The sequence below is a fragment of the Trachinotus anak genome, unplaced genomic scaffold, assembly GCF_046630095.1.
Source record: "Trachinotus anak isolate AG129_WGS33_773 ecotype Australia unplaced genomic scaffold, CSIRO_AGI_Tana_v1 ptg000004l, whole genome shotgun sequence".
NCBI lineage: Eukaryota > Metazoa > Chordata > Actinopteri > Carangiformes > Carangidae > Trachinotus > Trachinotus anak.
In genome coordinates, this window is record NW_027273855.1 from 15,702,653 (window position 1) to 15,725,950 (window position 23,298).

Sequence of the window (23,298 nt, forward strand, 5' to 3'; positions counted from 1 at the left end):
CCAATCACCGTCCGCGTTCATGTGTTCTCTCTGCAAGCACCAATCAAACACGAGAATAAGGTATTGGCCCCGCCCATCTCAAATGTTGTCTAGATGTGGCCATTTTACACTTGGATCCCAGAGAAATAAAACACACTTGTCACCTGGGCTACAACGTGACATTTAAACAACTATTGTTGGTTACATGTGGCGCTGGTAAGTGTTTCTCCAGTTTTACACACAGCCAGAGTTATTGTGTTTGCAACGGCCGTCAACCGTTTCGCAGAGTCTCTGCTTGGACGAGCTAGCCAACGTCAGGCTAAAATAGCTAGCATGTCCGCTATCAGAGATGACCGCCACGGGTCATTGTTGATTACTCTTTAAGTTTGAGCATGTACACTGGGCGCACACAGTTCATATAAATTAGTGTTGCAGGACTGTGCGCTTGTTTATTTGGCGAGTAGTATGTGAAGCGGCGACTATAGATATTAATTTGAAGTTAGAGAGAAGTCTGTGCAGTATCGTAAACGGGCAGCTAACCTGGTGACAGAGGTAAGAGGTAGCGCAACCTGCCTCTGCTGAATGCATTACTTTCACATGACTGTCTTGCATCCTGGATAGCTTCTACTTACTTCATTCGGGTAGTTGCTTATAAGTGTCGACTTTGTGTTTCTAATACAGACAAGGTATCTGTAGGTCAGTCTGCACAGTTTACTGATTATTACTTGTCTTTGATACTAGATAGAAAAAGAACAGAGACTAGGAGCAGAGTCAGGGGATCGGCATGGAGTATGAGCGGAGGTGAGTTAACTGTTTATTTTGTACCATTTATAGTAAACACATGTCAGAGCAGTCCCTCATATTCTTTTTAATGGTCAGCAGGGGTGGACGAGGTGACCGCATAGGTCGCTATGGCAATACCCACAACGATCACAATTTTCGGGACATGGACTACCGAGGCTATGGCCAAGAGGATGAGGAGGCAGGAACAGGATATGATGTCAGAGCTGATGAGAAATCACTGGCTGCCCCTGACTTCTCACCAGGTCGTCTCCAGGATCACCCGGGGTTTCACCAGAGAGGAGATGGGCGAGGGGACATCACGCATGAGGGGAAAGGGCTCCTGTGGCCCCCTTGCACTCAGTCGCAGCCTGATCCAAACCTTCCCCTGATCCAGAGAGATGAGGAGGGATCCAGGCGGGACTTTGAGCAGTTACGGACTGGCCTGCAGGAAAGGGGTCGAGGGAAAAGTGGAAGAGGCTTCTCTGTGAATAATGCCAATAGTGCCCCTCCCTTAGGGAGTAGAGAGGGCAACTGGGGTCATGGTAGCACCCATTCTGAACAGATGGATTACAATACAGCAAGACAGAGAGAAGAGGACAGGTTCTGTCGTGGAGTGGTGAAGAGGAGGGTAAGTTATAACAAGTTCATCCTCACTGTAGAGCCACTGAAATGTTATTTTGTAGTAGACATATCTTGTTATTATGTGACTGTTCTATGCAGGCTTTTCCAGCGGGGTCAGAGGAGCATGGTTCTGGGAATGCTGGTCCAGACCTGTCCCTTGACGAGTTGGATCAGAGGGATCAGGACTACCGTGCGGATCTCGACCACAACCAGAGGCCCAGCAACATCATAATGCTTCGCATGCTTCCACCCAATGCCACGGCCAATGAGGTAAGAGTATGTCTCCTGGGCATGTTTGTCTGTACAGTGGGCTGATGATGGATGCATCTTGTTGTGAGTAGCCTTAAATGGTAGTAATGCTTCCATTTTTTATAGATCCGGGCACAACTTCAGGAGCAGGGGATCCAGCCAAGAGAGGTTCGCCTCATGAGGAACAAATCTTCAGGTGAGAACTTGCCCATTGCCCTGTTTTTTTTTTTTTTTGTTTTTTTATTGAAATAGCCCTCCTTCCTTCTTTTGTGTTACACTCATCCATAGCCTGCTCTGTCATTTTCATTTCTCTTTCAGGTGACTTTCTCTTATCTGCTCGGCTTTCTCTCTCTTAAGAATAATTGTCCTCCCTATCATTTACCTTCTCTCTTTCTGTCTTTCTTCATACTGTGACAGCAGAGTAGATAGCCGATGCAAAGAACACATTTATGTATGTATACAGGCTTGTGACTAGATTTCTGCTTTGACTCTTTGATCTGCTGGTGTCTATAACCTTGCTTTTGCCCACAGGGCAACAAAACATACATGCACGCTTACCAGGAGAGTTTTATCTATATTTGCTTTCAAGAGAAGAATGCATGAATAGAGCTATAGGTTATAGGTCTTCACTCCATGGCTTTAATTTTCCTTCCCACTTTGGCTCTCTTATTGTCTTGACCCTTTCATGATTCTGCCTCATCCATCCTTGAGCGAGGTGTGACTGATTAGATGGAAATCGCTCACAAACTAACAGTGTCAACTGAGAAATGAACAGTGGAAGCAGAATGTGTTTGATTGTGTTTGTCACTGTAGCTATTTTTGAGCGTGTGAGTGTCAGGATATAAGTGTTGCAGCTACCTCTCAGCCACGAGAGTGTCATCCATACCACTCAGAAAGCTTGCCTTTTTCTAAAGGTTTTTCATTAAGGTCATTGTCTCACTGGCCTCACCCTTTGCTACTGGTTGTCTGTAAGGTGTGCTTATTTGACTTTGGCACACTTACAGTTCCCTGCTCTGCTCTGTCTTTCTCACTCCTACATCACTGTTTCCCTGTTTATAAGACAAGTCACTCAGTTTAAAATGTTAAAATGATAACCCATTGTGATTACACTCAATGTGATACCATAAACAGTGTCGTTTTAAAAAAGTTCTGAAACTGAATGTGTTATATTAAATAAATCTGTGTTGTCAGTCAGTTATAGTAATGCATGGACAGGATATGGAGCGTTCAAGATGAAATATCCCACCACAGTGCTACATAGTTCAGACAGCGCTCTGACTCTCAGAGTAGCGGTGTGTGTGCGTGTGTCTGATGTGTTGGTGCCTGGGTGCTTCGTCATTCAAAGCCAAAGAGCTCAGACTCAAACTGATGAGTGGGTAGGATTCTCCCTCTCTTTCCCCCTTTTCCTTGACCCTGTTGAGTTACTTGACATTGCATCCTCCCACCCTTGCAGAGAATTTGACAGTGGCTCTCCAACTGGCTGTCAAATGTGTTATTTTCAAGGGAGAGAGGAAGCAATGATTTATTTTATTAGTGCTGATACAGGGTCTCTCTCTCCTCTGTACATGAAGCACTAACCCCTCACTGCGTTGTTGTTATGTTGTTGTTGTTGTTGTTCGGTTACCATGGCGCTGGGCGGTGTCCAGGTCAGAGCCGAGGATTCGCCTTCGTCGAGTTTAATCTCATACAGGAGGCCACCCGCTGGATGGAGACCAACCAGGTCACTCTCCCCTACACAGACACACATACATATATAAATATATTTATACATGCATATAATGGGACATATGGGTTAATACCAGGATAAACACTAACGTCATGCCCTGTCATATGCACATGATGCATTCCAATATGGTATAGACACACAGATGGAGAAATAATGTTTGTCCTGGAGGTAGATAGCTCTCTATACTACTTTTCTTTCTACAGTATACAGAATTCCACAAACGGGCAAATTCATGTTACATCATGCTGACGTTTGTCTGTCTGGGGCCCAACTACATAGTTTTCATAACTGGACCCTCCTAGTCACATGCTCATTTGTCCAGTACAGACTCCTGTTTCTTCAGTGACATGTTCTCACTCTGTCTCCTAAGTTTACAGTATCACCTATGGGAAAGTATTGATAGTATGAATATCATTTCTCACATGGTCTATTGTATGTTGAATCAGAACGACTATAGTACTTCATTTTCTTGTTTTTGAACCTTTCATATCTGGGTCATCTACCATTATTATGTCTGTAGGCTGGATCTTTGGTTTATTTGGGAGGTGAAGGTGGTGACAGTGGGATGGGATGTGTGGAAAACTGACAAAAGGTTCCCCTTAAGGGGGGAGGGATGACACAATTGAACAGAACACACTGTGTCCTTAAAAATGGACACCCACACACTACACATACACCATCTCAGTCCGTCCCAATTTCCTAAAGCTGAAGGTTGCAATTCTCTGGTGTCCTCTTTCTTTCAGCCTCAGTTCTACTCTCTCTTTCTCTCTGTCCCTCTCGTCCCTTTCACTCTCTCTCATCTCTTGTGAGATGAGGCCTTTCTCTGGCATGTGTGGCCTAATTATCACTGATAATCATTCTTTGTTCCCCCTCCTTCTCTCTCTCTTTCTTTCAGGGAGTGCTGTTGATTCTGGGACAGAGGGTGTCGATGCACTACAGTGACCCAAAACCGCGTGCCAACGAGGACTGGCTCTGCAACAAGGTTGTGTGTGTGTGTGTTTGCATTGTGTGACATGAAATCTAAATTTTTATGCTTATATTGCTTCCATGTTTATCGGTCATTGTCGCAACTTATTTTTTTAAAGAAGTCTTCTAACAAGAGCTCATGTAATATTTCAACAGTGTGGTGTGCAAAACTTTAAAAGAAGAGAGAAGTGCTTCAAATGCAGTGTTCCTAAATCAGGTAAAGTTTAAACAAGCATCTGTAAATTTGTTAACTAGTCTCTCTTTTACGATCACACAAGTTCTCTCTCACCATACAGTAATATATAAATGGCATGTTGTCTTTCCCCAGAGGCTGAGCTGAAGTTGCCTCAGTTGCAGAGGGACTTGCCTGTTTGTCTTCAAAAGGAGGGAGCACAAGGCTTACTGCCCTTGCCAGCACCCTACCACTCGTCTGGTCCTACTGTCACCCCAGGACAAGCTACACAGCAGGCAGATGTTGCCAATGACAGTAAGTCCGTCTCCTGACATTTTTCTCACAATGGCAACATTTTCATCTATTTCTGTTTTGTTTATTTTATTATTATTATTATTATTTACTTGCAGTTTTTGGAATTACTTTTGAATATAGTTTAAATGATGGCACTTTGACCATGTTTTGAAATAACATTTATTATAACTCCTATGGGATACTTGGTTTCACAAAGCTGTATTATCTGGTACCTGAATTGTTAAATCGTCAATTTCAAAATGTTATAATTTCTCACCCTCTCCTTCAACAGCTTTGATACTAAGAAACCTTGGCCCTCATACTTCAGTGGAAGCCATCTTATCTGCTTTGGCTCCATTTGCCACACTTTCCCCTTCCAATATTCGTCTAATCAAGGACAAGCACACTCATCTCAACAGGGGGTTTGCCTTTCTACAGCTTTCTACCATAGTGGTGAGGAACCAATGTATTTGAGCATTGCCTCTCATTCATATTTAACTAAAATTGTATTCTGATTTGATTAATCCATAAACAAAACATTTTGTTTTGTTTTTGTGTACAAATGATTTTGAAATAAGCTTCATCATAAACATATCGGTATTTCCACACACGGACAATTCCACATAAATGCACCCACACTTAACTCGGGGGTCTCAATTATTTTTAACAGGAGGCATCTCAGCTGCTGCAGATCTTGCAGGCTCTCCAGCCAGCTCTCTCTATCGATGGGAAAGCTATTGTTGTGGAGTTTGCCAAAGGCTCCAAACGGTAAACACACACACACGCCAACTTGGCTACAGAAGAAAACACAAGTGCACTACAGATTATTGGTAATTGCACAAGGAATGATATTATGAGTTTTTCATATTAAAACTTACATTGGTCATGTGAATAAAGTGGATCAGAAATGGCCTTGGAGAAGATGACCTAAAACAAATTTGTAGCCCAGAAATAGTGTCTGTTGTGTATTTGCATCATAAGAAATGCTGTTGAAATGTAGGTCAACAGCAAAAGGTCTAACATCACTGAAACCATCTCTGTACTTCTTTTCTGTGCCAGTGATGTGTTCCTGACTGATGGCAGCAGAGTGAGTGCTGCCACAGTGGCCAGCACAGCAATAGCTGCTGCACAGTGGGCTGTCACACAGGTAACCTTTCTCAATGACTTATCACAACAACAAAGAAAACATGCGGCTGCAACACATCTAAACATGATCAACATGTTATTTGTCGCCAAGCGCTTGCTCTTTGTGGGAACTGTTGGGTTTTTCTCTGTAACAAAGTAAGGTCTGGACCTTAGCCTGTAAAGTGCCTTGAGATAATGTATATTATGATTTGGCGCTATACAAATAAAATTGAATTGAATTGAATTGAATTTAAAATTGTTGATTTGTGATTTTATTCTTGTGTTGTTATTTTTGCTCAATTATCAAATATGTTTTTCACACTCAGACTGCCCAGAATGGATCAGGTGGAGGCCAGAGTATAGATACAGCAGTGTATCAGCAGGGGGCCGCAGTAACATACAATCAGGAAGGGCATGAATTCTCTGGGCCAGATGGTACAACTTTCAAGGCTCAGGCAGATACCAGGGTACCTGCTTTGCCCAGTGCCGGAGCAGCCCTAATGGGGGCATACACAGGAGGAGCTGCCCCAGGTTGGTATCACATATGCTTAGTGTATGGAGCATATTACCCTCCTGGTCTGTGTAGCTATGTAAATTTGACTGAATTTAATGTTTTTGTGTGTGCTTATCCATGTGCAGCTGCCATTTCATCTGAGGCAGTGACATCTGGATCAGCAGTCGTGCAGCAGCCTCTCACTCATACACAGACTGCTCTCATGGCCTCATCTGCCACCATACCAGCCACACAGGTAAAACATTATTGTTGCCTGCTGTTGTTCCTTGCATTTTTTTCAACCATTACCATTGGTTTTAAAGAGCATTGTCTCTTCACAGGTTGAGATAGTGGGAAAACCACAACCAGCTGCTCCCAGCCAACCTGCTACCCCAGGCACTGAACACGAGCTCCAGCAATACCGTAAGACTTTGTGTATTCACTGTCACCTTTTATTTGTGGTGTTAAACCCCAACCAGGGTATGCAGACACAATCAAGAATCCAAAAATAGCTTTATAAAAGCACTGAATTAATACTAATTTTCACTGTAAATATATGTACCTTGGTGGCAGATGTTTCGGTCAGGCCACATATTCATATTAAGATTTTTATTAATGAAGTAATAAAAGTAATGAAAAAATGCATACAAAGCTGTTTTTGGTAGGGCCAAATGTGTCAAGGGTGGGCCAAGAAATAGTGTTCAGTGCTGTTCACTTTCAGCTGAAGAAGACGGAAGGTTTAACTGGTAGATGTCGATGTGTAAAATGAACAGTCAAACTAATCTTTAGTGATTCAGTGTTTTTTAAATTTGTTCTCTGAACTGTGTCCTGTGTCTTTGCCTGTAGCTGTGCCAGATGTGTCCACATACCAGTATGATGAAAGCTCTGGCTACTATTACGACCCACTCACAGGACTCTACTATGATCCTAACTCCCAGGTAAAGAGTGTGATGAATGGATTGCATTTAGAATGTTAAGACAGCACTTTTTGAAAGACCTTTATGAATGTCTTTTACAGTAGTGTCAGCATTTAAGCATGGTTTTATGTACCCTTCCTCTTTGCAGTACTACTACAACCCTCACACTCAGCAGTATATGTACTGGGATGGAGAGAAACACACCTATATTCCTGCTGCTAGCCAGTCAAACGCTGAAGGTGCTTCCATGAGCGACACCACAGCCCCTTCAGACTCACTGTTTGCTGCCTCTGGCAGCAAGGAAAAGAAAGACAAGCCCAAGAATAAAACTGCTCAACAGGTACTCTCCATACTGGATAAAGTTCAAGTACACACATAAAATTGTGAAAAGGTGACCTATGAATTTCAAAGGTAACCAATGTGATAGCTTTTTGTTTGCGTTATTCTTTGTTTTTTGACTAGACATTTGTATGTCAATATGTCCATTAATGGATAGACTGATAACAATACCTTTCAGTATCATACACTTCAGATCAAAATTTATTGCAGGGCAACTGAGTTGGATTGTATTATGTTGTTGGTATTGTTTTCCTCCTGAATGTCACGTTCACAGATTGTAAATCTTCCTCTGAGTCAATTTAACTGGCAAATATCTATTTATTGCTCTTTATATCAATAGATTGCCAAAGATATGGAGCGTTGGGCTAAGAGTCTCAATAGACAGAAGGAGAACATGCGTTCTGTCTCCTCCTCCCCTGCCATTGGCTCTACAGCACTGCCTCCTGGTTACACAAGGGCGCCTGGCCACAGTCGCCTAGATGACCGCCGAGAGTCTGCTAGTGCTGATGCAGGCTATGCTGTTCTGGAGAAAAAGGTGGAGCATCCTTACACAGACACATGTGCTTTGCTGTAAACAGCTGGGTATCATAGTGAGTGGGGAGAATGTCCATCAGCCAGAGCTAATACAACTGTTCATCATGCCGCAGTGAAAGGAATAAGAGAATGTCTGCATTAGAGCTCATTAACTGACCTGGTATTCCCTTTGGCTTGTCTGTCCTGTAGGGGGCACTGTCTGAACGGCCTCAGATTTTTCTGGACCAGATCCGACAAAGTACAGAAGTAAGGACATGGCCACCATGATGTACTTGTTATGTATCTGTTTATGTCTGTTTCCATCATAGTTTTTCCTAACACCTTATCCTTCTATGTATTTTTCTCAAGCATACAGTCATTATCTCTGTGTCCATTTGTACATCAATTCCTGACCCTCTGTCTTTCATCTGTAGAGTTCCCCTCCTCAGCAGCAGGGTCTGGTCCCAGCCTATAGTGGAGAAACTGACAGTGAAGAAGAAGGTGGCGAGAAAGACGAGAAGGAGGGGAGAATGACAGACTGGGTTAAATTGGCTTGTCTGCTGTGTAGGAGACAGTTCCCCAGTAAGGAGGCCCTCATCAGGCACCAGCAGCTCTCTGAGCTACATAAGGTGGTTACACAAACAGCTTCAGTCTAATTTAATGCCATTACAAACACCGCATAAATGATGGATAAGGAGGATCTGTTGACTCCAGGTTGAAAAGCCAGTATGTTTTGTGTGTAATTTATAAATTGTTGTCTCATACATTCTTTACTATTTGTTATCTAAAGGGTGTTCCAGAATGACTAAGGAGCAGCCCAGTGGCATATCTCATGTAATCATGTCTGAACTTTCACCTCTTTATCTCTCTGCCCTCAGCAAAACTTGGAGCAGAGAAGAACTCAGCAGGAAGTTGCAGGCAAAGAGGTCGGTCAAGCCTCAGGGTCTGAAAATAGTTTGACAACATTGCATAGAGTGAATATGTGTGCTGCAGATTAAGTGCAGTGAGTGTTTTTTTTATTGTTGTTGCAGAGACTGGCAGATGGACCTGAACCTCCTGATCCAAAAAAGAGGAAGTTTAGCCCCATGTAAGCAGCAGTGAAGTAATGAACAGACTCAATATGTCGATATCTTATAGTTGTTTCAGGTGTACAGTTGGTGTTAGGTGCCAAAGTTGTCATTTACAACATACTGGATACTACTGTGCATTTTTCCTCTTGTACTGTTTAAGTCAGGGTTTTCTAATCTAACTACAGCTATGTATGGCTGTAGTTAGGCTTATGGCTTGTACAGACTTATTTGAAACACGACACTATGCCAATATAACCATTTGCTTGCAATAGTAGATGGAATTTTATGTACGAACAGGTTGTGTGCTCAATGTTGTTTCACTGTCTTTCTCACTTTAGTGATGGGATCACAGGCACTAGTCTTGGTGCCAGGATGCTGCAGGGAGGTGTGAAAAAGGGACTTCTGTTGCGCAATATGCAAGTGGAGTGAACCCTCACCCTCAATCCTCAACATCCTCACCCAGGCAGGACAAGGACAAAGCCCAGCACGCAACACTTCACCATTAACATCATATAGATATCTATAGATAAACCTCTTAATTTTAGTTTGACATTACAATTACCTCAACAGTGGTAATACACACATATGAACTGATCCTGTAGCAATGGATGTCAGGATATTGCACAGAATGCACCTTTTTTGCTTTCTTCCTGTATGATGCAGTTTTGAGTTCTCACTTGCTTCAGAGCTTGTGTGTGATAAACAAGCTTTATGTGGTTGGGAAAAATTTGCTGTTGGAAAGTGAAAGATCACTACAGATCTTTATGGCAGCAAATTGAATTTTCTAATATTACTGTCTATGCACCATAGATTTTTTTTTATTTAATGTTATATGCCTTACCATTCAGTGAATGACTGATCTAGGCATGAACTGTGTATACATTTTAGATTGAGCACTTTTATACCACAGTGAGAGACTGTGGCCTCATGAACTGGACAGGGTCACATTAACACTAGTGTGTAGGTGAAAAGTGTTTCAATTTCTCATATTGCAGGTATGAATTCACAAAAATGTAATACATACTTATCTCTGGAGGAAGTTATTTTTTATGTCTGTATTTGCTTAATAATGTGACTGTGTTTCATTAAGCTTATGTAAATTAATTAAGAATAACACATTTTCATCATTACTGATTGATGTCTTGTATGGGCAAGCCAGTAAACGTCTATTATTTCGACATTTTAACTTGAAATTTCAAAAGCTGTGTTTTTGCAAGTCGGTGGTTTAAAAAGAGGAATATAATGTAACTTTTATGAGGTCTTTAATGCAACGTCTTGACCCGCAATAATTGTATAGATGTTGCAAAGCACATCCCTTCAAACGCGTTAACTCACCTGTGCCCTCGATGAGTTTCCATGGCAACAACAGCAAACACTTAGTTTGCTCGTCGGGACCGTCAGGCATAAACTGCAGTTAACAAAGAGTAAACACTAGCTTCTTGTTAAGATCAGTCACTGTCTTTTTTTTTTTGTTACAGTTCGATATCACGGTAATGGTTAAGTTACAAAGTTGAACGTGTTAAAGTGTTGCAGGTTAGCTAGCTAGTTGAACTTGGCAGCTAACACAGCCTGTGCATTTATAGACAGCCAACTGTCAGTTAGTTGTCAGCTGAGCTAGTATCGGGCTAATAGTGACCCACATACTGAAAACATAAGCTAAAATTGACGAGGATGTCTGAGGTGGATGAAGATGCAGTCATGTCGGATGTAGACTGGCAGGAAGAAACGCATCAAGACGAAGCTGGAGAGGACGAGAAGGTACAGTTGGCACTGTGACAGCTTTTGAAGAAATGTAGCCTACACACCGAATCGCAGTAATAACTGTATTTGCCCTATGTTTACAGACAGATAACGATACCTGCAAGCTGAACTATAATCAATTCAGTACAGTTTCTGTTAAATCAAACTCAATTTTACAAGAATACCACAGAATTTTGTTTTAAACAGGTGGGGTAAACAAAGTCAGTGAACCCTTTTAAAAATTCTGGGCCAAATAGAAAGATGATTACTTCTTTGATTTGGCTTGAGTCCCACACTCCCTCTCCTTTCTCTTCCAGGCCTACAGGCTCAGCTCATGGTCCTATACATACACTAACATTGGTGGTGTCAAGTCGTACAATTTTTCTCCAATGTGTTAGCACCACTAACAATGTGGATTCTTTTTTGATATCTTCCCTCTTTGTGCTCCATAGGTACAGGTTTGCCATTTGACCCAAGAAACCATAAGCCAGGGGCTGTCATTACTGTGCCGAACAGGAAATGGCCTAGGACATGCATTTGTCAAACTGGACTTAAAAGACAAGTAAGGGGGCAAAGATACGTGTAAAGCAAAATTGGCTGCCTTTGCCCTGTAACTTAAAGTTCAGGCTATCCTTGTGAATCTCATTTCATACATGTTTTTCTTTTGTCATCACTGCACTCCTCAGAGAACTAAATGACATAGCTGCAATTACCAGTTATATTCACCTTCGTTTTCTGGACATATCCAACAACCGAATTACTGATCTTTCTCCTTTGGCATCTCTGATCCAACTGCTTTGGCTGAAGGCAAGGAGCTCTCTTCTTTATTATCTTAGAAAAAGATATTTCCGGGGTTGTCATAGTCATTTGAGTTTGAGTCAGTTTAACTGATGGTAGATCTTGAATGCACCTCTTCTACTGCAGGTTGACAATAATGCTGTGGCATGCGTCAAAGGGCAACCTTTCACTAAGTTAACCTACCTGCAGTGGCTGAGTATGGCGGGGAACCAGCTGACAGAACTAGATGGCCTAGTTGGGCCTGCTTTAGAGAGCATCAATCTTACAGGTTGGTTGGTCTGTTGGTTTTTATGTTATGGTATTTTCTGTGATACCATGTACCACTTTCACTATCATTTGAACATAGGGAAGTGATAACAAGACAAAAGAATGGATTGTTTGACGAGAAGGGGCGTCATTATCCCATTTGTTGTCAGTTATTCTTAGGTCTAATAGGCTCTTATCTGTCAGCAAGATTTAAATCAAATATCTGATGCCTAGTGTAGATTTTTGGAAGAGCCTTGACATGATACTCTGGAACCTCTTTGGCAGGTAACAGTATTAAGACACTGAAAGGTCTTCAGAGTAGCTGTTTTGCCAACCTGGTAACTTTGGAGCTGAGAGGAAACCACTTGGATACCACTGATGGCATCAATCTTCCCAACTTACGACGATTATATCTGGTAATAAAAATGCTTAGATTTGGTTAACAACACTAGTACCCATATAACAACCAGAAAACAGTCTGCCCGTAACAATTTTTCCTCTCTGTTCAGGCCCAAAACATGATAAAGCGTCTGGAGGGTTTGGAGAGGTTAGAGCGGCTCACCACCCTTCACCTTCGGGACAACAGGCTAGATTCTCTGAATGGTCTTAGCCCCAGCATGAAGTGTCTCCAATACGTCAATGTCAGGTACACATTTGTATCACAGCAGGACAGATCAGATCGGAGTGTCCTGATGCTCCCATCATCAATTCAGAAAAAAAATCACACATATATATCCAAAATATGTCTCCCTCCCCTAGAGGCAATGCAATCTTAGATGAGAATGGCCTACAGTACCTTGGACTTGTGTCAAATACTCTGCGTGCTTTGGTCCTTTCTGAGAACCCGCTGGTGGAAACGGCAGACTACAGGCTAAGTGTACTGATTCTTGTGCCACACCTGGAGAGAATTGACAAAGATCCTGTCTCCCCTGAGGAGAGGGCTGAGGCCCAGGAGAGAATCAAGGTAAAGCCAAGAAACAACCTTTTTCTCTCTGTGGCATGGTCTAACAAAACCTGTCCATTTGATGGATTTTCTAATGCCATGTATATCATTTCAGGAACTTAAAGAAGAGGAAATACCTCAGCCATAAGATTTGTAATGATAGCCAAAATGAGGAAGTGTTTGACTTCCTTGACTTTCTCAAAAAGAATGAAGGTGGCAGACTGTGATTGCGTTTTCTGTGATAAGTGTGGTGTATCTTGATATAGTATCTTGTATGATGCATCATCCATAAATTTGTAAATTAAGCATGTGTCATTACATAAATAGCCATTACAGCCAATCGACTTTTTCAACAATAAAATTTTGAAAATTGTTATTTGTGATGCATCCAATGACATGTACAAATGCAGGTAATCAGCTGAAGTAAAAAAAAAACAAACAAAAAAAAAAAAAACAAGGTATTAGTGGAAGAAGTTGGTGTTTGTTGCCTTGTCAAACTGATCTGTTTCCCTGAGTAAGGATGAGAGGGCAAAATCTACCACCATTTCCCTACTGGCAGCCACCCAACTGCAGTTTTAAAGGGACAGTGACATGATGACATGTATGGAGAATCAACATGTATGCTGAGGTATACTATGAACATAAGTAGAGAGAATTCATATTGTGAATTTCTGTCGTTGTGTTCCCTGATAATTTCACATCAAAGCCATATAATTATCTACAGGTCTCAACACAGTGGCTCCCTTTAAAGACACTCTTAATTTATGCCAGTCCACGCTCTTGTTAACTTTTTGGTGATTTGTTGATTTACGAAAGAAGGAAATGAAAATAAAATAAACGGAGATCTGTATCTTTCATGAGCTGAAAGGGATTTGTGAAAGCTGCAACTTGCACCACCACTGTTCCTCCAATGACTGGATTAGGTGGGAGTGGCTGTTACAGAACACATAAGTCCCCCTTTCTCTGTCGTTCCTCCTCCTCCTCCTCGGTTGTACTTGAACCGGGCAGCTAGCAAACGGCGTGGCGCAGCAACGAACCTCCGACACCGGGAAGCAGTGACTGAAATAACCGTGACTAACTTCTCAAGCGGACGCGACTCGGGAAGAAAGAACCCAGAAACCATGTCTAGCTATCACAAACCCGACGAAAAAACTCTGCAGGGGCTGAAAGACATCGCCAATAAGCTCAGGATCCACTCCATCAATGCTACATGCGCCTCCAACTCCGGGTAAGTCATTTAAAAGTTCCTCATGTTAGCTGTAATGATTGGGGAAACTACAAAACTACAAACGAAGAAGAGTGGACGATGACGCAGGCTTTCACCTGTGCGGCCTGGCTGCACGTGGTGGAAAGCGTGGCCGCAGCAGACAGCCAGAGAGTCATTGTACAAACTGTCCGACTGCACTGAACATGTTTAGGTCCATCTGCTAGTTAGATTTGGCAGAGTCTGCACCCCAGGCTAATACTAGCATGGGCTAAAAAGCCTGCTAAAGACGCTGGCAGATGAAAACTGACAGCGTCTGTATCGATGGTCTGGTGGTGTACGGTCACACGGTTCAGCTGAATAATTCACACCATATATTAACAGTTGCAGGTCACCTCACCTGATGTGACAGATATTAGCCCCGACCATTTTTTTTTTTTAAGCTAACAAGCAATCACATGATCGTGGATGGTGAATCTCGTGGTCGGTTTGACGCTGCAGTTTAAAGTTACAGCAGCGACCGAAACCCCCGTTGAGATGTATACAGATGCACACCCACTGAATTGCCCTCTGGAAATCTGGCAGCTCTGGTGGCCACAGAAAACCGCCAGTCAAAGGTTCACCTGTGCTGTTGCCTCATCCTGAAAGATCCCAAGGAGCTTAGCTGTAAGCTGACGTTTTCCTCTTCGCTGTAATAAATGTCACTGCAGGTTGAAGCAGGAATAACGTTAGTTTCCGGGATTTCCTTCCTTGTTGGTGTAATGTTACTGCTTCTGTGATCTAGATCTTATTCTGGCTGCTCTTTGCCTTCTTTGTATTCTGTTAGTGTTACGATTAGGTCTAGACATCCAAAATTAAAACCACCATTTTACTCAATAAATAGCGGGGAAAAGCCTGTAATTGAAGTAATAGGTTTAGGATGCCTCTCAGTTAGCAGCCGTCACATGTACAATAAGGCCTGTCTGTTAAATTTCTCTAGGCAGGGCAGTTTTGGACAAATCATTTTTCTTGCTATTGACATTGCCACAAAAAACAGTTTATTTATATATATATATATATATATATATATATATATATATATAAACTGTTTTTTGTCTAAAAATGTTTTCATCAGATTTTTGCATTTTGTTTCATAGCCTGAAGAATTAATTGTTTAATGGCACTCCTTATGGCATCAAGGACCACAGCATTTTATATTATGTTGTATCTTTCAATCACCTGGCCAGGTCCCATACTTGGAAGTACTGTAGTTATATTGTCTACATGTTCAATTATATCTGCACACCTAAAGAAATCCAGCATTGTGCAATCGCCTTAGGACACAACTGCAACGTCCAGAAACAAAAGGCTTGTTGATAAACCTGTTTTTGCCACTTCCTTATGTCACTTGAGGAAATAGATAAGTTGTATCCTCAATGTCTTGACTTGAGGCCTAGCTATAAATGTTTTGATACTGCTGTCTCCCTTAATAAATGATGTCTTTGAGTTAAACACAAAACAAGTTGTTTGTCGTACTATGACTGATGTTGAACATTACTTGGAATACCTGGTTGCGTTTGTTATGGCGTTTATGAATTTACTTAAGTTTATTTCTCAGCAGGTTGTCTCTCAACAAAAGGACAAGTGGTAAACGGAGCACTGGATTGTGTTTTTTGTTTTTCTTATAATGTAAACTTTAACAGTGACTAGGATGTATGTTTTGAATAAGATAACCCTGCGTGTTCCCAGCATGTTTTCAAATGATGCTTTTTGTAACTTGTCCAACATAAGGAAGCTGAGATGCTGTTGAGTAATGTGGCATTTCTAAACACGTTGGTTACAATAGTTGGACCACTGTTGTGCAGCAACTAACCATTTCACAAGTTTGCTTATTTTTATTTTATTTATTTTTAGGCCATTAAGAGCTCTGAAGTTTGGTTACATAACTGAGGTGATGATGTTACAAATTAACAATTCATTGACATGAGTGATTTTTCCTAATCCTTAAAGATGAGAGGATGTCTTCAAAAGTGTTTGGATGTTTTTGAACAGTTTTTTTTGTGCACAGAAGTGTCTTATTGACTAACTAAAACCAAGTGCTTTTTAATGAGTTGTAACAGGTGACTTTCATGGGCGAAACCCAAGCATAAGGATTCCTGAATGTAGCAAAACATGCATGTGCGTGCATGGAGTGTGAATTTTTTTTCTTCTCATATGGTGCCATTTTTAATGTAATCTTCCTCTAATGACTTCCTCTAATCTTTCTGTCTGTCCTCAGTCACCCCACATCATGCTGCAGTGCAGCAGAGCTCATGTCTGTGCTCTTCTTCCACACCATGCGCTATAAGGCAGATGATCCTCGCAACCAGTGTAACGACCGCTTTGTGCTCTCAAAGGTTGGCATGAATGTCTTTGTTTATGACAGTGTTATTCTTCAGTAGGTCAGTGCACATGAGAATTGGTAACACGAGTGTCCTGTAAAGACTTCTTTTTTTCCTTCTTCTCCCCCTTGTCTCCAGGGTCATGCTGCACCTGTCCTGTACGCTGCCTGGGCAGAGGCAGGTTTTGTGAAGGAGTCTGATCTGCTCAACCTGCGCAAGATTGACTGTGACCTGGAGGGGCACCCCACACCAGTAAGTCAAGTCTCCTGAATTTCTTTTTGGTACTCATCTTTCCTTGCAGAACAGAAATAATATGACGAACCCATCGCACTATATCTAGTATAACCTTTTTTTCCCCTCCTCCTTCCTATTCACCAGAAACTGGCTTTTGTTGACGTGGCAACAGGATCTCTTGGACAGGGTCTTGGGGCTGCCTGTGGCATGGCCTACACTGGCAAAAACTTTGACAAATCCAGGTGAGCAGCAAAAACTATGGATTCATAAAGAGGTTGAAAGGCTTACATTTCTTATCATCTTTGCACAGTTTTCAGTCTTCACCATTAGTCCAAAGTACATCGTTTTTTATAGTGCATGAAGTTTAAAGTAGCTTAAGGGCAGGAGGTCTCCATACTCCAACTAGTCTGTTTCTTTTGGGGTGGGGGGGCACAATGTTGAGTCAACATTGTTTCAACAAGAGCAATGTTTAACAAGAGTGTAGTGCCTGAAGTTGTTAGCAGGGAACTGCTTTGCTAGAGTGGTTTGTAATGCACCATAATCTGTTAACTGGATAAATCAGTAGTAGTGTAGATGTAATTGTGTTAAATCACTCCCTGGGAGGAGTAAGAACCACAATGTGTCTATACTGTACTCAAAAGTTCCAGCCTCTATGAGCTAATTCTGCTAATTCTGAGGATTATCTGATTTGTCCTTAAAATAAGTACTTCCTAATTATTTCATGGGGGCAATTTATTTACATCAACAGATATAAACAATACAGATGTAGATCTGTCTGGGTTTCAGAAGGCAACAGGATGCAATAGTTAATTTTTGACTGCAAGTGGGCTGGTTCATTGGAGAACAACACAAATATCGGCCTTTTCCTCTCTGTTCATTGTGTTGCAGTTACCGTGTATACTGCATGCTGGGTGATGGAGAGTGTTCAGAGGGCTCAGTGTGGGAGGCCATGGCCTTTGCCTCCTACTACCAGCTGGATAACTTGGTGGCTATCCTAGACGTCAATCGGCTCGGCCAGAGTGAGCCAGCACCCTTGAAGCACGACTTGGAGACCTACCGCAAACGCTGTGAAGCCTTTGGGCAAGTACCAATTCCAACTTTCCACTCATCCACTCTTATCTAATTTCCAAATAAACATTTTGTCATGTTGACACTTACTAACCTTTTGAAACATCTCTTTAAAAAAAAAACAACAAAAAAACAATCAAAATTATAGATGAACTAGCATTTTAATAATCAGGACCTCACCATAACCCAATTTCAAAAGGTGTTTACACGGGTGTTAATGTTTTTTTTATATTACTTTATAATTTCATGCAGTCTCGGGTTGAATTTTTTTTCTTGGCCACGTCTTAGACATTCCTCTTTCACATGCTTGCTGGACTTTCCTTACAGTCCTTGTGGAATTTTAACCTTTCCTTTGTCTTTGCTCTTCTTTGCTTGGTTAATAAGTTTTGATGCTTAACATGTTTGTTCAGAAGTTAATACATCTCTGTGTTTTGGGTTAATATTTGTTGTAATGCGTGGCATGCTGCTAAAATCGAGCCATGTATGTGTAGGTGGAACACGTATGTTGTGGATGGACATGATGTGGAGGAGCTGTGCAAAGCGTTCTGGCAGGCTCAGCAGGTCAAGGGCAAACCCACCTGCATTGTTGCCAAGACACTGAAGGGCAAAGGACTCAAAAGTAAGTGAGGTTTTCGTATGGTGACTATTACTTTCTTAGCTTTTCCTGAACTCTCCGAATATAATTGACTTGTTCATCTCTCGGCTGCAGATATTGAGGATCTTGATAACTGGCACGGAAAGCCCATCCCTAAGGACCGAGTGAACGACCTCCTGAATGACCTGCAGGCTCAGATCCAGGTCCCCAACAAGACCCTGTGCCCTCAACTGCCCAATGATGACACTGCACCTGCAGACCTTAGTAAAATCTCTCTGCCCCAACCCCCAGCCTACAAGAAGGGAGACAAGGTACTTTTACTTGTTTCTGAATGTGGGCTAAGGGACACTTGAAGCATTTGCAGTGATGGTTACAAAGCCTCATCGATCAATGGTGGTCAGACGGGTAAAGGTCACTGATAGCAGTGTTTCCGCAGAGAAGTCTCTTAGCAGCTTAGTGGGTGGAGGCCTTACCTAACACTGATAGAAGTACCTGAGATGACTTTTTAACCTACATGTAGAAAATTGTTTTGTTGTATTAATTGCCTTGTTAATTTGTTATTGCTCACACCCTTTTCCTTTTTGTCCTGTCAGATGGCTACAAGGCGAGCATACGGTGTGGCTCTGGCCAAGCTGGGCCAGGCAAGCCAGAGAGTGGTGGCTCTTGATGGAGACACCAAAAACTCCACCTTCTCAGAGACCTTCAAGAAGGCCTTCCCTGAACGCTACATTGAGTGTTTCATCGCTGAACAGAATATGGTACATAATATTTCAGTCCTCTGGGGGGATTTGAATACTCTTGATGATGTTACTTATATGCAGTTGCTAATTTAAAGTGTGGCTAAAATGAAACTGAGAGGATTCTGATCATTTGGAAAGGCATAAGCACATTGAGTTTTATAGAGTTCTTGCAAATCTGCATCATTTTCAAAGTTGAAAATTTCAGTTGAAATTGAAAGTTTCAGTTTGTATTGAAGTCAAGCAATCAACTCTAGCTTGTCAATGCCCCTAACAGTTATGAAAGACGGATAAATCTGGCTCGCTCTATGCTCTTTACTACCATAGTCTGTTCCAAATTGGTCTAATCTGTTACTATTCATTCTCTAGCCTGATAATCCCAGCCTGTCACGGCTGCTTGTCACCTGTGACAAGATTACGTGAGCCTCTGCACTTAAGTAAAATGAGTTAGTCTTAATGACAATGGATGCAATTAAGCAAAAAGATCTTATGTGTTTGCTGCTGCAGGTTGGAGTGGCCATTGGCTGTGCCACCCGTGACCGCACAGTTGCATTTGCCAGCACATTTGCTGCCTTCTTTTCTAGAGCATATGACCAGATCCGTATGGGAGCCATCTCCCAGACAAATGTCAACCTGGTAGGGTCTCACTGCGGAATCTCCATCGGTAAGCTTTCTGTTAAAGCATCATTTGTTTTCTGTTGGGTAAAGTTGAGTATGCACTTTGCCTGATTGATGTTATTCTCCCTTCAGGTGAGGATGGTCCTTCCCAGATGGCCCTAGAGGACTTGGCCATGTTCCGTGCCATCCCAACATGTACTGTGTTTTATCCCAGTGATGCAGTGTCCACAGAGAGGGCTGTTGAGCTAGCAGCCAACACAAAGGTTAGTAGGCCAGCCAATGTTAGGGCTCGACCAGTAAATTGTCTTCACAGTGACGAGGATGCAACGTTCTTGTGTTGTAACGCATCACTCTATACTCTCAGGGTATCTGTTTCATCCGTACCAGTAGACCAGATACTGCAGTCATCTACTCTCCAGATGAGAAGTTGGAAGTGGGTGTGGCCAAGGTAATGACTGAAACTATGATTTTACACACATTAATCTTTGTGCACAAATTGGCTGTTGGCAACAGAAAAAAAGAGATGGGACTTAATGCCAGAAGAACTGATACAGAAATAAATGTACTTCACCAGGTGGTGCGCCAGTCTGACAAGGATGTGGCCACTGTGATTGGAGCTGGTGTTACTCTGCATGAGGCCCTTGCTGCTGCTGACATGCTGGCCAGTGAAGGTAAACTCACATTGCCCTCTTGTGGATAGATGTATGAATTACTGAGGTCAACATCTCAAAATCACCATCTACAATTACAAGTTTGTTAATTCGGAGGATAAAGTCAACAGCTGCTCGGTCGGTTTGCATGGCTTAAACATCTCTAAAGTAATTATTGATAATGAATTTCTCTAGGAAAGAACATCAGAGTGATTGACCCGTTCACCATCAAACCCCTGGATGCCTCTACCATTCTGGCTAGTGCAAGAGCCACAGGGGGACAGATCATCACTGTGGAGGACCACTACAAAGAGGGTGGGTTGTTTTCTGTTTTTATGCTTGCGTGTCCTGTTGCAGGGTTCTTTGAATAATGTGCTAGAGATGTTTCAGAATTTGCAGGCTTTGATATGACTAGGTCGATACCCAGGGCCATGATTTAAAACACTTAAGTGATGCATTGTTGTCCTCGCTGATGGTCTGTCTCCTCGGTCCAGGTGGTCTTGGAGAAGCTGTGCTGTCAGCAGTGGGAGCAGAGCCCGGCATTGTTGTGAACCGGCTGGCAGTATCTGGTGTTCCCCGCAGTGGAAAGCCCCAAGAGCTGCTTGACATCTTCGGCATCAGCGCCAAACACATCGCTAACGCCGTGCGCCAGACCTTCGCAAACTAAGGACTGCACCTAATCTCTCACTTATTGCTCTTTTGAGTCTCAACCAACTTTCTGCCTAACTTAACAGCTCCCTGGCATGATCACATGAAGACCTGTTTAACCTCTCTGTGCTCAAGTGTCATCTCGAGTGCAGTGTGCTAACCTTATCACTATCACAGCCGGAGAGAGATGGGGATAGGAATGCAATGTGGTCAGAATTTGTAGTGGTAATAATATTCCTACGTGTATTCACTTTCTAGTACCGTCTTCCCAGATGGTTTCTGTTCTTCCTGCGACAACATTCCTGTCTTATTTTTAAGTGGTGTCTTTGAAGTGGCTCTGACAAAAGTATCACTGAATACTGTAAATGTGCTATGTACACAGTTCCATTTAAAACACCAGTCATACCATCAGCCTGTCCCCATTCTGACCCCTTGTGAACTGTCAGGCCACAACTTCTGTTGCGTTCCAACCATCACTTTTGTCACATTCCTTGTTTGCTCACAGGGCCTGCCATTCATGGCGCTTTTTCTAAAAAGCACTGTTACGGTTTGTCATAAATCTAATGTACTAGATTATGTTTGTAGTTGTATTCAGTCACAGTCTTAAATGCTTCAGCTGCTGTAGAGAAGTTTTCTTCAAAGACCCTGGCATGTAAAGTCTGACCAGTTTAGTAATGAACCATTTGAGTATTCCTCTCATGATCCCCGACCACATGGGCATCAGGTGTTACTGCTGTTCCAGGTCACCTGTCGTGCTATTATTGCTGTGATGTGCTGAATTAAAAATAATTAACCTAAAGCCATTTGTCTTTTTTTGTTAGCCATGCCTCTCTAGATGGCATTGGAAGTTGGTCTACCACTAATGTTGAGGCTTAAATATCAATCATTGCATGGGTTGCTGTAAAATTTTTTACACACATTAATAGTACCCAGAGGATAAATCCTGAAACTCTAGTTAACCTCTGACTTTTCCTTTAGCACCACCATAAGGGTTAACCATTTTACTTCAGTGAAATGTGCTTGACAACTGTTGTATTGTTTTTGTCCTTGTCAGTATGGATCACAATCACCTTGGTTATATATACACTCACTGGCCACTTTATTAGATACACCTTTCTAGTACCAGGTTGGACGGGGGGGGTCCAAAAGGAACAACCAACACCGCCTGGGTAATAACACCCCAGGAAATGCCTTAAAACCTGGATTAGTATTTGAGTAAGGCACACGGATTCATTACTGAAGATGCAGTTTTTTAAATAATCAAATGTAACCAAATTGGCATTGGCTGGAACTGCTAAAAGGAAAAGAACAAAATGAAGATAACTGAAACCCAAAAATGGAGATAAAATCCTTATTACGCTTATTAAAAAGGCCTTGCTACAATTATATAAAATATGATTCATGTTTAAAATCCTAACAGCCCAACATGAACTGAGCACCTTAAAGAACTGAGTTGAGGCCACTTGTGGAGAGGCAGCCTACACCGAGGAGTGTCCAGGGGTGTTACCACAACTAAACCCTGTCCAGGGGTGTTACCACAACTCACCGCCGGTGCAACACAGCAAACTACACAACAAACCTCACAGCAAAATGGTGCAGTCGATGTTGGTGTCCCAGTGTCTCTAGTCACATACATAATTAGATACACATATCATGATTAGATATTTGCCTTAACGTGTATATATATATATATATATATATATATATATAATTATATTATTATTATATTATTATTTTTTCTTCCTATCATCATGTAAAAATGTCTTTTTGTGTAATTTGGTTTGAGTTAGTGGGTGTTGCAGCATGCTAACAAACAAAACGAAGATGGTGAACGTGGCAGACGTACCTGTCTCACATCAACATGTTGATGCATACTGATGTTAGGGTTTAGCTTAAAGCACCATTGTGTGTTAAGTACATATCACAGAGCTGCGGTTGTAAACATTTAGTCTTGATTTAGTTTTACTGGATGCTTGCTACATGTGGCTTTTTACAAATAAGTGTCATAGATGTTATAGAGCTGGCAGTGGTCCGACTGTCTAAGCCATGTTTATTCTGAGGGAGAAAACAAGCTAGTAAAGTTGTGGTGAGATGGCAGGAAAAGTACAATAGCTCGCAGGAGAGTTTGTTCAAAAAAATGTGCATTGTGTCTCAAACCAGTAACTGTCACCAGGGAAGTCTGAGTATTTATGTTGGATATCTCAGACTGG

General features: G+C 42.0%; 3 protein-coding genes and 1 long non-coding RNA gene across 5 annotated transcripts; 3 read left to right on the forward strand and 1 right to left on the reverse strand.

Annotated features, from left to right (window-relative positions):
• Positions 1-65: 65 nt before the first annotated feature.
• rbm10 (RNA binding motif protein 10) lies at positions 66-10,433 on the forward strand. Of its 2 annotated transcripts, none has more exons than XM_071476352.1 (23): positions 66-195; positions 721-780; positions 862-1,390; positions 1,483-1,653; positions 1,759-1,828; positions 3,279-3,352; positions 4,254-4,340; positions 4,481-4,541; positions 4,653-4,811; positions 5,083-5,243; positions 5,461-5,558; positions 5,850-5,937; positions 6,242-6,446; positions 6,555-6,664; positions 6,750-6,831; positions 7,255-7,346; positions 7,474-7,665; positions 8,005-8,199; positions 8,388-8,444; positions 8,612-8,806; positions 9,056-9,103; positions 9,209-9,264; positions 9,586-10,433. In XM_071476352.1, the coding sequence occupies exons 2-23, from the start codon at positions 764-766 to the stop codon at positions 9,674-9,676; spliced, it is 2,838 nt and encodes a 945-aa protein (XP_071332453.1). In that variant the 5' UTR covers positions 66-195; positions 721-763; the 3' UTR covers positions 9,677-10,433. The 2 variants fall into 2 exon arrangements, with proteins under 2 accessions (XP_071332453.1, XP_071332455.1); XM_071476354.1 differs by having other exon boundaries at positions 101-195; positions 725-780; positions 9,586-9,818.
• LOC139620636 (uncharacterized) lies at positions 1,066-10,713 on the reverse strand. Its single transcript, XR_011690855.1, has 3 exons — positions 10,583-10,713; positions 3,257-3,363; positions 1,066-1,204 (listed from the first exon to the last, which is right to left on the reverse strand). It is a non-coding gene; the product is annotated as an uncharacterized lncRNA (long non-coding RNA).
• Positions 10,714-10,777: 64 nt separating this feature from the next.
• Positions 10,778-13,263, forward strand: lrrc23 (leucine rich repeat containing 23). The gene is made up of 8 exons (XM_071476359.1): positions 10,778-11,005; positions 11,440-11,549; positions 11,674-11,794; positions 11,912-12,053; positions 12,317-12,447; positions 12,541-12,677; positions 12,791-12,995; positions 13,090-13,263. The coding sequence occupies exons 1-8, from the start codon at positions 10,919-10,921 to the stop codon at positions 13,120-13,122; spliced, it is 966 nt and encodes a 321-aa protein (XP_071332460.1). The 5' UTR covers positions 10,778-10,918; the 3' UTR covers positions 13,123-13,263.
• A 679-nt stretch (positions 13,264-13,942) lies between these two features.
• On the forward strand, positions 13,943-21,887 carry tktb (transketolase b). The gene is made up of 14 exons (XM_071476357.1): positions 13,943-14,202; positions 16,436-16,553; positions 16,677-16,790; positions 16,917-17,014; positions 17,661-17,852; positions 18,332-18,459; positions 18,550-18,746; positions 19,029-19,193; positions 19,680-19,836; positions 19,923-20,053; positions 20,155-20,238; positions 20,365-20,461; positions 20,636-20,755; positions 20,935-21,887. The coding sequence occupies exons 1-14, from the start codon at positions 14,096-14,098 to the stop codon at positions 21,105-21,107; spliced, it is 1,881 nt and encodes a 626-aa protein (XP_071332458.1). The 5' UTR covers positions 13,943-14,095; the 3' UTR covers positions 21,108-21,887.
• The last annotated feature ends 1,411 nt before the right edge of the window (positions 21,888-23,298 follow it).

Bases quoted from the DNA above. Each gene is read 5' to 3' on its own strand.
- rbm10 (XM_071476352.1), top strand. The intron at 1,829-3,278 runs GTGAGAACTTGC...GGCGGTGTCCAG, and splicing joins CATGAGGAACAAATCTTCAG to GTCAGAGCCGAGGATTCGCC. The intron at 8,807-9,055 runs GTGGTTACACAA...CTCTGCCCTCAG, and splicing joins AGCTCTCTGAGCTACATAAG to CAAAACTTGGAGCAGAGAAG.
- lrrc23 (XM_071476359.1), top strand. From the start codon at position 10,919: ATGTCTGAGGTGGATGAAGATGCAGTCATGTCGGATGTAGACTGGCAG. The intron at 12,054-12,316 runs GTTGGTTGGTCT...CCTCTTTGGCAG, and splicing joins AGAGAGCATCAATCTTACAG to GTAACAGTATTAAGACACTG. The intron at 12,448-12,540 runs GTAATAAAAATG...CTCTCTGTTCAG, and splicing joins ACTTACGACGATTATATCTG to GCCCAAAACATGATAAAGCG.
- tktb (XM_071476357.1), top strand. From the start codon at position 14,096: ATGTCTAGCTATCACAAACCCGACGAAAAAACTCTGCAGGGGCTGAAA. The intron at 17,853-18,331 runs GCAAGTACCAAT...ATGTATGTGTAG, and splicing joins AAACGCTGTGAAGCCTTTGG to GTGGAACACGTATGTTGTGG. The intron at 19,194-19,679 runs GTACATAATATT...TTGCTGCTGCAG, and splicing joins TCATCGCTGAACAGAATATG to GTTGGAGTGGCCATTGGCTG.